Here is a 14371-nt window from a genome sequence, read left to right as displayed (position 1 = left end):
CGTGCGTCCTCTCTTGTCCCCTGACTGGGCCCCGTGGGTTGCTGGGGGGGAGCAGGTTTGGGGTGGGGGTGGGCTCCAAGTTTCTTTAAATGACCTTTCTGTAAATAATGAGTATTGCTGGTTTTTAGGGTGATCAGGGAACAGTATTGGGCTCTAGGTTTAATATTTTTGCTTTGTTTTGCTGGGGGGCTTTGTGAATTAAAAATGTATGTAGTATTTTTTTTATTTTTTATTTTTCTTTAAAGATTTTATCCATTTATTTGACAGAGAGAGACACAGCTTGAGAGGGAACACAAGCAGGGGGAGTGGGAGAGGGAGAAGCAGGCCCCCTGCTGAGCAGGGAGCCGATGCGGGGCTCGATCCCAGGACCCCGGGATCATGACCTGAGCTGAAGGCAGTCGCTTAACCAACTGAGCCACCCAGGCGCCCCTGTATGTAGTATTTTAATGTTAGGGTTATTGAGGTATGCGTTAACTGCGGTAGAATTCACCTGGTTTAAGATGCAGCTGGACGAGCACGCAGCCATATCACCCCATCACAATCATGATACAGCGCTGTTGTATCACCCCCCAAAGTTCCCTCAAAGGCCAGTTCCCTTGAAACCATTGTCTGGTTTCTGTGTTTACTGGGAAATTGGCATACTTCTAATATTAAACTAACGTTGTTTAAGGTAACAAACAATACAATTTTGAAGTAAGTCTGGTTTGGATGGTCTGTGGCAGCCGAAGCAGTCATTGGCCCGTGTCCACTCACTGATTTCCCCCTCTCCTGCTTTTTCCTTTCTTCTTTCACCCAGGACTGGCACCAGGTGGGGCAGTGGAAAGGTAAGGAAGGCCTCAGAGCATTAGCCAACCACAGTCATTCGTTCGGGTCTAAAGTACTGTGGATTTAGAGGCTTTCTTTTAAATGAGAGGTAACATCTTAAGGACTTTGCTGCATCTTTTCATTGATCTTGGGGAGGGAGAGCAAGGTCTTGGTGGAAGACAAATTTTGGCATGCATGTCAGTGGTGGGGACAGGTGCCTGGCTGAGTTACAGAGGCGTAAAGATGGATAGAGGGATGTGTGGGTGCCCGGGAGGGTGTGGAAGTCTGACTCATGCTTGTGCTGAGGGAAGACCCTTGTCAGGGCACTGGAGTCGCCAGTTTCCCGGGGAGGGTCAAGGTGTCTTGATGAGGATGCCAAATGCATGGCATTGGGGGCAGTGCCCGCTGCTCCCAAATGGGCTCTGCCCCACGACTGGGGGTGAAACAGATGGGACTACAGTGGAATAAGGGGGTGACAGCTCCACCCCACCTGCACAACTTCTGGAGGAGAGAGATCCCCCTCCCACGCAGCCCAATTCGCTGGGGCTGAATATCGAGCATCAGGGCAAGACAAGATCCTTGTGCCTCTCGGAGCTCACAGACTAGAGGGAGGAGTCGAGAAGATGTCAGACGCTGAGTGCCAGGAATAAATAAAACAAACGCTGGGGTGGAGAATGTGTGGTCAGAGTGAGACCTGGATGGAGGGAAGGAGCCTTCCAGGTAGAGGAACAGGGATTGCGAAGTCGCGGAGGCAGGAACAAGCCGGAGTGTTGGAGCTGCCTTGTGCGGCTGGAGCAAAGACAGTGAGGGCACGGTGGGCACGGGGCGGGAGAGGTAGGCGCAGGTTGGTCATATGGAGCATTTTAGGCCGCGGAATTGGATTTTAGGAGAGATGGGCCACCGTCCGAGGGTTTGGAGAAAGGATGAGGGCGGACCGCGGAGACCTCGCAAACGCTGGAGAGCGCTTTGAGCGCTCCGGGGAGGGAGGCGGGGCCGGGACCTGCCCCCGGGGCTAGGGGGCGTGTCGGCCCGCCCTGGCCCCGCCCCCCGCGGCCCGGAACCGGTGCGCTCCCGCGGGAGGTCGCCGAACAGAAACTCCGCGCCGCGTCCGCGTCCATGGCCGCCACGCTGCTCGCCCGGGCCTGCGGCCCCAGCCGCGGAGGTGAGTGCGCTCCGGCTCTGCACAGCGGGGCGGCGGCAGCCCGGGCCGGCCGAGCGGGCTCGAGTCCCGGCGGCCGGACGGCACCCTCTCCGGGAGCGCGCGCGGCCTTTGCCCCACTTGGGCCGCTGCTGGCGCCTGCACGGCCCCGGCTCCCGCTCCGACCCGCGCCCGCCGCCCGGCTCTCGCCGTGGCATCCACACTGCCCCCCCAACCCCCGCTCAGTTCCTCGCCCGCGGAGGCCCAGGGGCGCCCGTCCTCCCGAGCCAGGCCTGGGTCTGAACGCAGACTCTGCGTGTGTGACCTTGGGCGAGACGCTCGGCCCGTCCGCCGGATTTGGCCCGTGTGTAAAATGGTCCCAGCGATGTGTCCCTGTTCTCGTGGAGTTGTTACAAGGATCAGATCGCACGCAGGCTGGGTAAAACACTCAGCACAGCGCCTGTCAGATGGCTTTCAGTAACTGTTCGGGCTTGTTGATTATTTCATACCGCACCTTTCCCAGCTTATTTCTCTCACGTGGCCAGGGCTTCCTTTGCCTGCAGGACAACAGTAAGGGGACCCCCGTGGAGGGCTGTGTCTGCCAGGCCCTGTGCTGGTGCTGCAGTCAGCATCTCTTTCACCCTCCCACCCCCAGGAGCTCAGTACTGCTGGCCACCAGGTTTTCTAGGCATGGAGGCTCAGTGAAGTTAAGATCCTTGCCTAAGGTGGCAAAGCTGTGGTCTTAGTACGATTGGTGTCGTCCTGAAGATGGACTGGGATAGTTGTGTAGCAAGTGGAGGAAGCATTCAGTTGGTGTGGGTTTCTCAACAGCGCGCTATTGACATTTTGGGCCGATAATTCTTTGTTGTGGGGTCTGTCCTGTACCTTGTAAGGTATTAGGCAGTATCCCTGGCCTCTACCCACTCCATAGTAAGAGCATTCCACCCTACAACTACCAGAAATGTTTCCAGACGTTGCCAGATATCTTCCGGGGGGCAAAATCATCCCTGGGGTAGGCCCGCTGAGTCACTGGATGGCCATTACCATGATGATCATGCAGCAGGACCTCCTGCATTCCCCTCCCACTACTACCTGTTCTTCCTGCCCACAGCTCTGCGTCCTCGGGCCTGGCGTTGGTTACATACTATCTACCAGTCTGTGGAGCTGCCAGAGACGCACCAGATGCTGCGCCAGACGTGCCGGGAATTTGCTGAGAAGGAGTTGGTTCCCATTGCAGCCCAGATGGACAAGGAACATCGCTTCCCGGCGGCCCAGGTGAGAGTTCCAACCTCAGCAGCCCCCGATGGTGGTCTGCCAGCCACTGCGGGACTGGCGGTGACAGGGACAGCCAGAGGCACTGAGACTCCAAGCCAGGAATCCTAAGGTGGGTCCTGGAACGCAGAAGATGCTCTGGAGGTTTCCTTCATCCAGCACGAGGCCTGTTGCCGGATTTAACTTCCGCAATAACAGTCATAATGGTGGGTGGGCGTTGCGCTTACCGTGGGCCAGGCATTGTGCTGCTAGCCACGGTTAGCGCTTGCAGGATGCCTGCCGGGGGCTAGGCCCGGTTCTGGGCCCCTCGAGGTATGACAGCCCATCTGCATCTCACAATCAACCTGTGAGGTGAGGGTCCAAGTATCACATACCCTGCTGGATAGTTGGTGAACTCACATGGACTGGGGGAGGGGGTGTTAAATATTGTGCCCCAGGTCATGGAGCTAATGAGATGCCGAGTGAGGGCCGAGGCCCAGCTCTTCTGCCCGACCCTGAGACCCCAGGGAGCGTGCTCCTTCCCGTGCCTCCGTGTGTTTCCCTTGCAGTCAGCTCCTTCATCATTTCCTGGGTAAGATGTTTCTGCTGGATCCCCAGGGCCTGGCAAGCCCTGTGGCACACGGCATAAATATCCAACAAATGAACAAATATTTGTTCAGTAAAGGATTTGTGGAGGTGTAAATCTTTCTGGCCTCTTCTCCTGGTCTGTTTGTCACTCTAAGGAGTTCCAGAGTTTTCTGATTGCCATTTCATGTCTCCTGTGCTGTTCACAGTGTCTTGGGCACCATGCCCGGACTGTGGCGACACACGGGGAGCTCCGAGTGAGGTGGGCAGATGGCAGTCCGGGCACTGACACTGTTTGGGTAACTTCGGGTAACTTTTGGGTCATCCCAAAAGGGTCTGAGGTTAGGTCTGAGGACATCCTCACCTGCAAATCTGATCCCCATTTGGCTTCTAGAATGCTTGCCAGGATTAAATGAGCCAACACATGTCGAATTCTGGTGCCTCCTGGTCCTGGGGACGTGGGAACTGGCAACACTATGATTGTTTTTATTACAGTTGAGAAATTTGAGGCAGAGGCAGAGGGGGGTTAAGTGATTTTCCAAGGTTACCGATCTGTGCGCTAGAATTCACATCCCAAGCCTGGCTGGCTCCAGGACCTCCTTCTCCATCCAGTTTCCCCGAGGTTGGCCCAGAAGCCCGGCTGGCGGGCAGGGAAGGCCTGTTCTAGTTGGAAATATTCCCGTCAAGGGCCTAAACTACCCTTCTGCCCTCCGCTCTGTGACCCCACCCATCACGTTCCCTTTACCGTTCAGTGCCATTAATGGAGATGTGACCAAACTCCAGCTCTCGGTGAGCAGAGGATGGGAACAAGCCGAGAGGAGTTTCAAGACGTTGCCCCCAGAGCAGTTGCCTGAGACATGGCTGTGTGTTGGGGCTTTTCCTACCAAAAGACAGATGGCTTGATTTACTTTTCCTCCGCTATTCTTCTGTTCCCTCAAATTCTTACTAAGATGACAGGCCTAGATTTGCTCTGGGCAAGAAAGCTGGCAGTAGAAACAGACTTTTTTCCCCCAAGCTCCTCTGAACTAGTCCTCTGGCTTTATCATCTCCTCCTGGCTTCCTGGGGCTTGGGAGTTTGCAAGCTACCCCTCGGAGCAGTGGCAGACACAGGTGTGGAGGGAGGCGGCCACGGCATCAGCCTCCCTCCCTCTGGAAGCCGGGAGAGCTCATCAGGACTTGCCCAGGGCACGGCCGTAGCTCTGAGTCGTGATGGCGTCTGTCTTTGGGTCTGTGTTGGTCTAGGTGTTTTCGTGTCGCTGATCACGCATCCGGCTTGCACTTTCCCCTTTTCGGAGATGACGAAGGAGCCGCTGTTTGAATGGCATGGGGTTGTAGAGCTAGGGAGGAGCTGTGCCTCATCTTCTGATCTTGCCACCACCCCTCCCGTGCCCCGGACTCTTGTCTTGGCGGCTGATGGGACGCAGAGGTTAATCCGTGTTTGCTTCCCTTCGTGGCAGATGGAAGCCTGCTGGATTTGTGCTTTTATCCCCGGCTCTGTTACTCTGGATGGCGCTCAGCTCCCAGGTACCGAAGGGAATCCAGGGCTTACGCGGGCAGAGGGATCAGAGAACTAGACCCACAGATAATATGGCAGGTTGCCCAAATCAAAATAATACCACTGAACATTTCCCAATAAAACGGTGATAAGAACAGGAATAGCTATCATTTGGGGGTTACTGTATTCCAGGTGCTTGCATTATGTCTTCAGCACAACACTCCGGGGAAGTTACTCAAAGAGTCTTCGGTGTTTAGATGAAGAAACTGAAGCCAGAGGTTAAGTTTCTTGCCTAACAGCCCCACAGGTAGGATGGGAGGAGCCAGATACAGACCCCTGAGTGCCCGCCTGGCCTATAGTAGGTGCTTAGTTAGTGATTTCTAATATTTTTTCCTGAAGAATTTTTTGTCCACCCGGTTCCCCCAGAAAAAGTGGGTTCATGGGGGAAGATTCAAGGGGAGAAGAATTGAGGGAGGCCAAGAATTAGGTGGAAGGCTAGTGCCAATTTCTGCTTGCTTGGCTGGTTTGGGAACCTACACTTGAGCTTCAGTTTTCCGGTATTCAAACCAAAAAAAAAAAGGAAGAAGAAGAATTAGAAGAAGAAAGGAAACAAAGGAAAATTTACAATGTTACTTTGTTATAAAGGGAAATAAATAAAATGGTGTTTCAACTGATTTTGGACTCACCAGCCTTCCAGCACGTGGGGGCTGTATATCTATTGTGTAAAACTGAGCCCCTGGCCTGGCGGGCTCAGTCAGTAGAGTGTGCGACTCTTGATCTCAGGGTCATGAGTTCGAGCCACATGTGGGGGTGTGGAGCCTACTTTAAAAACGAAACAAAACAAAAAACCAAGCCCCATTTCTTCTCCTTCACTTGGTGACTGTTTATTGAATAACTTTACTAGAGCAGGTGCAAGACCCACTCTTCCTTGTCGTGCTCTCTCTCCGGTGATGGTGCTTCCCTGACCCAGTTAGCCACATAGAAACCTCTAGAACCATGCCCCGTTGTCTTCTTCCTCCTACCCACTGAGTCCTGTTAATTCCACCCTGGAAGTGTGTCCCGAATGCCGCCTCCCCTCTGTCCCAAGCGCATTCCTCCACCTGTGTCCTGGGAGCATCCTGTTCCTCACGGCGACTCTGTGGCTGGCCTCAGCATGGTGCTTTGTGCTGTCTCGGGCAGTCGGCTTCCTGCGCACGCCCGCACGTCCCTGTCCACATGACACCGTGCTCTCGGGAAGAGCCCGACAGTCCGCAGCGGGGAGGCGAGGTGACGCTGCGTGGCCATCCTGGCCCAGCACGCAGCACCCGCCGGCCACCAGCGGACACTCGAGGCGGCGGCGAACAGGGCTTCTCTCCCTTGAATAAGCAGCAAATCTCCGGCAAGCGAGGAGATCGGATCCTTTGAAGGGAGTCAGTTTTGACTGTGTTGAGCTCATGCAAACTCAGGATACGTTTGGTTCTGTGAAGGCGTAAGCTCCGGGGGCACCTTACGGCGGTGTGTCTCTAGGAAGTGCCCGCTCAACGTTCCCCAACGGGAGGGACACACATGTTCTTCCTGTTTCCGCTGCTTTGCGTCTTGTTCCCGGTCTCTTTCTCTTTTCTATGCTGTCATCTCTTCCCTGGGCTGCCAGGCTGGCTCTCTCCCCCGCCACCGGTCCGTTTGCCCGGACACACCACCAGCATTGTTCTGTCTCTGTGTTTTCCCTAGAATGTTCCTGCGAGCTGGCTGTAGCATCATGCCAGGGATCTGGTGACCTCTTTTCTTTTCTTTTTAAGGATTTATTTATTTGTTTGTCAGAGAGAGAGAGCACAAGCAGGGGGCGCAGCAGAGGGAGAGGGAGAAGCAGGCTCCCCGCTGAGCAGGGAGCCCGATGCGGGACTCGATCCCAGGACCCTGGGATCATGACCTGAGCTGAAGGCAGATGCTTCACCTACTGAGCCACCCAGGCGCCCCTGGGCTTTCTGAGTAGAAAGGTTGGGAAAAGCAGAGCCAGGCATCACTGATGAAATTGGGTGAGCCGGATTGCGTCCAGGCTCTGGGTCCGGTATGGGCGAGCTCCTGCCCTCCAGCAAGCTGGAGCTGGAAGCTTTTCAAGCAAACCCTGGTGGCAAGTAGTGGGGGCAGAGTGGACCTGGGTGAGACTTGAGGGGAGTGACTGGTCGGGGTGCAGTGAGCTCCTGCAGCGAGAACCGTCAGGAGAGCCGGTGGGGGGCGCAGTCAAGGGGAGAGGGCCCCCAAGCTCTGGCTTCTTTGTGGCCTGGATGTGGCTTGACGTCCTATGTCCCGGAGGAGTCGCCTCTCTGTGGAGCTCCCCCCCGCCTGCAGAAGGAAGACGGATCATCCTCACTCTGCCCACACCCCACCTGGGGATTTCGGTTCCCTTTTTGTTAATTGGGGTGAAGTGGAGTTGCGGGGTGTGGGACGACTCCGTCCTTCATTCCAGGGATGTACCATGAAGGGCTGTGGGATGAAGAGGAGGTTCGGTGGCACTTGTAGCATGGGACAGTTTTGCCGGGAGGCCAGAGAGAGCCGTCCGGCAAGGCACCTGTCGAGGCCTGCGCGTGCATCCTGGAGGCCCGCGTGCTTCCAGCCCCCGGGAGTGTGGCCCAGGCTCCTGACCCCGCACCGCCTTGCCCAGCGCAAGGCCGCGTTCCCCCTGGCGTGGGTCTGTTGGCTGCCTTGAAGGGTGAGTCTGACGGTTTCTGTTTTGAGGCCCTGCTCGTGCTGGCACCGGGCCCTGTGCGCCCCCACGTGGAATGAGATCCGGTGCTGTGTAGACCACAGCCCGCCGCCATGCTGCAGGGTCTCTGAGCAGGCCCACCCCTCCCGCTACAGCTGTGTGGTCACCACAGAATGTTTGTCTTTTTAGAGATTCTCAAAGTGACACATCTGGGGTACCTCTGAGTCCCCCCTCTTTTTTTAAGAGAGAGCGTGAGCAGTAGGGACAGGTAGCGGGGGACAGGTTGTGGGCGGGGGAGAGTCTTAAGCAGGCTCCGTGCCCAGCGCGGGGCCCAACCCGGGGCTCGATCCCGTGACCCTGAGATCATGACCTGAGCGGAAATGAAGAGTCCGACGCTTAACTGAGTCACCCAGGCTCAGAAACTGTCAGTTTCCTCTTGCGCTGTTGTGACAGATGACCACAGACTAGAGACTAGCGGCTTAAAACGACAGCGGCTTATTATCCGACAGTTCCTGGAGGTTGGAAATCCGAAGTGGGTCTCGCTGGGCCGAAATCAGCACGCTGGTGGTTGTGGAGAAGGGTCCATGTCCTGCCCCTTCCAGCATGTGGAGGCCGCCTGCGCTACCCGCCCGTGACCCCCTTCCAGCCAGCACTAGGGTCACTCTGACACCTGCTTCCACTGTCACCTCTCGTTCTCCTTGTCTCCCTCCTCCCCTTGTAAGGACCCTTGAGATGCCATTGGGTCCCCTGGATAATCCACGATCCTTAACGGCATCTCCCCTGCGGAGGCACCCGCGTCTGCCCTCTTGTGGCCGCAGGGCGCCATCAGCTCTGTGGGCTCGGTAGGTCAGTGCCACCCCGGGGACAAGAAGTGTCTGCCCCCCCCACCCCGGGTGTTTTTGGGAGACACTGAGGGGGGAGTAAAGCCACCCCAAGCGTGGAGGCTTGTAGGAGGGTTTCCCATGGGAACAGTTCAGGGCAGAGTCTGGTAAGAATTCCACAGAGGGGCGTGTGCTCCTCATCCCGCTCACCCTCGTCCGGGTGACCACTCGTCAGCCACTTCGTGATGGGAAGCGCGTTCACCCATCATCCCACTTGCGCCAGGCGCCGGGCTCCACACTTGATATGCATTTTCTCAGTCCTTCAACAGTCCCGTGACGCAGGTGCTATTTGCGGAGGGGGTGCAGCACTTACAATCATGGAAATAATATTAATTATAGAAAAATGAGAAAATATTGTGAAAATTCTTATGTTTGCTTTTTTTAAGTCCAAATAGTGTAAGAACGTGGTTCCAGGAATCAAATGACACCGAGGGGCTCTTGGAAAGCAGCACTGCCCTTCTCCTGTGCCCCCTGCTGCTCCCCACGGGCACTTGGTTTTAGTTGCTTCCTTTCGAAGCTCAGTAGGTTCTGTGTGGTCCGTGTCGGTCCCCCAGAATGCAGGCTCACCTGTCCCACGTCACAGGGGCGGAGCTGGGCGCTGTGCTGAGCTGGTTGTGACCCTGGAGTCACTGGGGTGTGGTCCGGCCGCATTATTCATGAGCTCTGGCCCCGAGCAGGTTGCTCCATGTGTCTGAGGTCTGGAGAGACTCAGATGCAGAGTTTGGCTCACAGTAGGCACTTGCTGGTTGACGGTTACTGTTATTGTTGTTCCAAATCAGAAACTCCAAGCTCTTAGCATTCATTCACTCATTCATGGGCACTGCGAATATCGCAGTGAGCAAAAACCAGTCTTGGCCCTCATGGTCAGGGAGAAGGATTTTTTTTTTTTAAAAGATTTTATTTATTTATTTGACAGAGGGAGACACAGCGAGAGAGGGAACACAAGCAGGGGGAGTGGGAGAGGAGGAAGCAGGCTTCCCGCTGAGCAGAGAGCCCGATATGGGGCTCGATCCCAGGACCCTGGGATCATGACCTGAGCTGAAGGCAAACATTTAGCGACTGAGCCACCCAGGCGCCCCAGGGAGAAGGATCTTAACCCAAACCAGCAGAGTAATAGGTGTGAACTTCCAGCTGCATAAGCCCCGCATTGGAAGGGCACAGGTTCTGGGAGAGCTGCAAGAAGTGAGGCTTGAGCTGAGATCTGGAGGGAAGGAGACCACAACAACTAGTTGATAAAGGGCATTACTGACCGGAAACAGCACGTGCAAAGGCCCTGTGGTGGGGAGACAGGGGTATGTGTGTAGAGCTGAGAGAAGGTCTGTATGGCATTGTGCTGTCCTGCTCCTTACCCTGGGGGCCCCTGAAGGTTTCCTGTGCCTTCTGCCCACTTGCTGGCTGTGGCTGCGGACACAGAGGTGAGCCCGTGTGGAGTGTGGGGGGCAGAACAGCTTGGATGCACGGTGCTGTCAGGCAGACCTGAGCTGAGGCTGGGTCTTCAGCGTCTGGCCTCGGGCATCAGGGGGTGGGTGGATGGGACCACATGGCCTGAGTTTCCGCAGGCACGGGCTCAGGAGCAGGAGGGTTTGGAGTTGGGAGGGGTGGGCACGGGCCGCCAGCTGCCCTTGCCATGACATCCTCCCTTTGCGGCCAGGTGAAGAAGATGGGCAAGCTTGGGCTTCTGGCCATGGATGTGCCTGAGGAGTTCAGCGGCGCCGGCCTCGATTACCTGGCCTATGCCATTGCCATGGAGGAGATCAGCCGGGGCTGTGCCTCGACAGGAGTCATCATGAGTGTCAACAACGTGAGTCCCCACTCCTGGGACACACAGGTGGAAGGGAGGCTCCCATGGGCAGGTGGGCACTCTGGCCACGTGTCCTGGTGTCCTGGGCATGGCCGGGCTTTGGCACCCAGCCCCCGACCTCCTCTGGGCTCGGTTCTTTCAGGTTGGGTCTTGGAGTGGGGTCCACAGGCCCCCTCTGACCACCCACCCACCCCTTCCGCTCACCCCCACAGTCCCTCTACTTGGGGCCTATCCTGAAGTTCGGCTCCAAGGAGCAGAAGCAACAGTGGATCACCCCTTTTACCGGTGGCGACAGAATTGGCTGCTTTGCGCTCAGTGAACCAGGTACCACGGTGGGACCGTGGTTGGCCCCCGTGCCTTGTGCAGAATCAGAGTGACAGAGTCGGGTTGGGGCTGGGTTGCCGCTGGGGCAGAGGCAGGAGCGGGGCCATGAGACACAAGGGCACAGGCCTTTGGTGTGGGCAGTGGGGGCTGGGCTCTGGCCGCCTGGCTCTGGGGTCCCTTGGGCGTGAAGATGCCCCACTCTGCCCCCCCGCCCCCCGGACCCTCTTGGACTAGTCTCTGAGGGCTCTCTGGTTGCTGGTGTGGCCCGGGAGCTTCCTCTTGGGAGCCAAAACCCTGATTCTTTGTGCTGGAGCTGGGGGCCAGGCTGGGTCCCCTGCTCACTGGCAGCAACAGTGGCTTCTGAATCTGTGTGGGGGGCAGGGAACGGCAGCGACGCGGGAGCCGCCTCCACCACTGCCCGAGCAGAGGGGGACTCATGGGTCCTGAACGGCACCAAGGCCTGGATCACCAATTCCTGGGAGGCCTCCGCCGCCGTCGTCTTCGCCAGCACAGACAGATCCTTGCAGAACAAGGTGGGGACCCCGGGGAGAGGGTCGGGGAGACCTCTGGGCTGCAGATATTTCGTAGCTTCTCGATGCGAATTCCCTGTGGCTCAGTGGAGCTGTCCCTGCTCTCACACCCCTTGGGGCGGCCCCTTTGCTTCCCTGGCCTGCTGGTGGCCTGAGGCCCGAGTCTGCACGTTCCCCTGAGCAGCCAGCAGAGGGCGCCCCGGCTGAGGTCTGAGGGAGGTGGCGGGAAGGGGCCGGTTTGCTCTGGTGCCCTTGAGTAAGGGGTGTGGCGGGGCCAGTCTCTGAGAACATCTCTGCCTGTGTCTGGGCCTTGCAGGGCATCAGTGCCTTCCTGGTTCCCATGCCGACGCCTGGGCTCACGCTGGGGAAGAAGGAAGACAAGCTGGGCATCCGGGCCTCATCCACGGCCAACCTCATCTTTGAGGACTGTCGTATCCCCAAGGACAGCCTGCTGGGGGAGCCGGGGATGGGCTTCAAGATAGCCATGGTGAGCCTGGCGGTGGGGCCGGGGGCCCTGGGGCCCAGCTGGCCAGCCACTGACTGGGGCCTTCCCCACAGCAAACCCTGGACATGGGGCGCATTGGCATCGCCTCCCAGGCCCTGGGCATCGCCCAGGCCGCCCTCGATTGTGCTGTGAACTACGCCGAGAATCGCAGGGCCTTTGGGGCGCCCCTCACCAAGCTCCAGAGCATCCAGGTAACGGGGAGCCTAGCCCGGATGCTGGAGGGAGGGCAGCTCGGCCTTTCCTCTCTGGCTCCCGGGTTCTCCCTCCTCTTCCCACCCCCCTCCTTGGAGGGAGGGGCGGCCACTGACTGCTGCGGGGTGGGGGTGGGGGGCTGGGTTGTTGCAGTTCAAGTTGGCGGACATGGCCCTGGCCCTGGAGAGCGCCCGGCTGCTGACCTGGCGTGCTGCCATGCTGAAGGATAATAAGAAGCCTTTCACCAAGGTGCCTGTGGGGAAGGGGTCTCCCCAGGCATGGCCCAGAGCTTTGGTGTGTGGAGCGAGAAGTCTGGGTGGGGTTCCAGTTCCTCGGGCCTGTGGGTTTATTGCTGCAGGGGGAGGCTCCCCAGGACCGGCCCCGCTGAAGCGCCATGTGCCGGTGGCTACCCCCCGAAGGAGTTTCTGACCCCACCGTCCCCTGTGCCTAGGAAGCGGCAATGGCCAAGCTGGCCGCGTCGGAGGCTGCCACTGCCATCACCCACCAGGTGAGCGTCCCGGTGCGAGAGGGGGGCGCCAGGCGAGGCCCCGGGGGGTGAGTGGCAGGAAGTGGGCCAGCGTCCCCGCCCCTGCTGGTCCCCCAGTGTGGCCGATCCTGCCCCTGGCACGGCCTTTTCCCTCCTGATGGGCCGCTTTCCCCGGTAGGCCATCCAGATCCTGGGAGGCATGGGCTACGTGACAGAGATGCCGGCCGAGCGCCACTACCGCGATGCGCGCATCACCGAGATCTATGAAGGCACCAGCGAGATCCAGAGGCTGGTGATCGCCGGGCACCTGCTCAAGAGCTACCGGAGCTGAGCCGCGAGGCAGGGCCAACGAGCGCCCCGCTCGGGTGCCAGGCTGGCCTGAGGACCACGGGAAAGGGGGGCAGGAGCCGTGAGGCCTTAACCCTGACGCTTGGTCTGGGACCCTGGGGGGTGGACAGCTGGGGGCCATGCCTCTTCTTGCCAGGACCTCCCGGCCCCAGCCCTCTGCTGTGGACTCACCTGCCGCGCCCACCTCCACCCACCCCAGACCCAACTGCCTGGGGGTAAGTCTGGGAGAAAGGAAAGGTGAGGGGCGGTGACCTGCCTCGGAGGACCCCCCGTCTTCAGCTCCGTTTTTTGACTTTGCTTCCTCTTCACACCTGTGCCTTGTTCTCTTCATCCAAGTGGACCTGGCCTCCTGGAGGCGGGGCCTTGGGAAGGGCTGACTTACTACTGTGGGACCCCCATTTCCGTTCTCAGCAGGAGACCCAGGTGGGACAGGCTCTTGGATGCGCCTGCTCTTATCCCTGAGGTCAGGGGTCAGGAGGAGGAGTGGGGAACTGCGGTGGGGGCCAGAACGACCGGTGGTCTCGGGAAGGCGAGCTGGCTCCTCGGGAAGCACCTGGAATCCCGTAAGCCGGTTCTTCATAAATTATAAACGCGTGGGAAGGGGTCTGAATCATTCTTGAGGACAATCGATTGTGGAGAGGAAGTAATAAAGCATACCTGTGCCCTGGTCCTCGTGTCCTTGCCCGGGCGCTGCTGGGGAGGGGACGTGGGCTGCTAGTGTGCCCGGGGACAGCTACCACCTGTGAGTGTGTGTGCGTGTGAGTCTGCGAGTGTGCGAGTGTGCGTGCACGCGGGTGTGAGGCAGACTGCAGGGGCGTCGGTGTCGAGGGAGAGCTCCAGCACGAGGCAGGGTTGACCTGCTCCAGGAAGGTACAGAGCTGGGTCCCCGGGCCGCGGTGAGGGTCTAGGACAGTGACTGCCGCGCACGGAGGGCGGGTCGGGGCCCCTGGGTCAGAGGGTGCTGTCCAGGTGGCTCCGCAGGGTGGGTCGACCCCTGAGCAGGAAGGAGGAAGGGAGGGAGGTGGGGAGGGCGACTGGGAAAAGCGGTACCGGCCTGCAAGCCCGGCTGCGGAACGGTGGACATGGGGCCGCCACAGCATCCTCCGCTGGTGACGGGGGTCTGGTGCCCCTGGAGCCGGAGCCCAGCTTTTAACGGCAGCCACCCAATGCGGCGAGGCAGCGGGAAGAGAAACCCGGCAAGACAGATTTCCAGGGAGCGGGGGTCAGCCCTCCGCAGGGCGGGGAAGCGGGCCTGTCGTCGCGGTGAGGTCTCTGCAGGGAAGTGGGGACGGAGACATGACCCATTTGGAGTCCCCTTCACGTGGGCGCCGAACAGCCTCGACGCCCTTG

General features: G+C 58.6%; 1 protein-coding gene across 1 annotated transcript; it reads left to right on the top strand.

The window, feature by feature from the left end:
• The first annotated feature begins 1860 nt into the window (after nt 1-1860).
• Nucleotides 1861-13683, top strand: ACADS (acyl-CoA dehydrogenase short chain). The gene is made up of 10 exons (XM_032431555.1): nt 1861-1966; nt 3054-3217; nt 10486-10635; nt 10848-10959; nt 11341-11492; nt 11806-11976; nt 12048-12185; nt 12340-12435; nt 12638-12694; nt 12852-13683. The coding sequence occupies exons 1-10, from the start codon at nt 1921-1923 to the stop codon at nt 13002-13004; spliced, it is 1239 nt and encodes a 412-aa protein (XP_032287446.1). The 5' UTR covers nt 1861-1920; the 3' UTR covers nt 13005-13683.
• Nucleotides 13684-14371: the final 688 nt, after the last annotated feature.

The sequence above is a fragment of the Phoca vitulina genome, unplaced genomic scaffold, assembly GCF_004348235.1.
Source record: "Phoca vitulina isolate PV1807 unplaced genomic scaffold, GSC_HSeal_1.0 scaffold46, whole genome shotgun sequence".
NCBI classification, from domain to species: domain Eukaryota; kingdom Metazoa; phylum Chordata; class Mammalia; order Carnivora; family Phocidae; genus Phoca; species Phoca vitulina.
The sequence above is the reverse complement of the archived record's forward strand: the minus strand, read 5'-3'. Positions and strand labels throughout refer to the sequence as shown.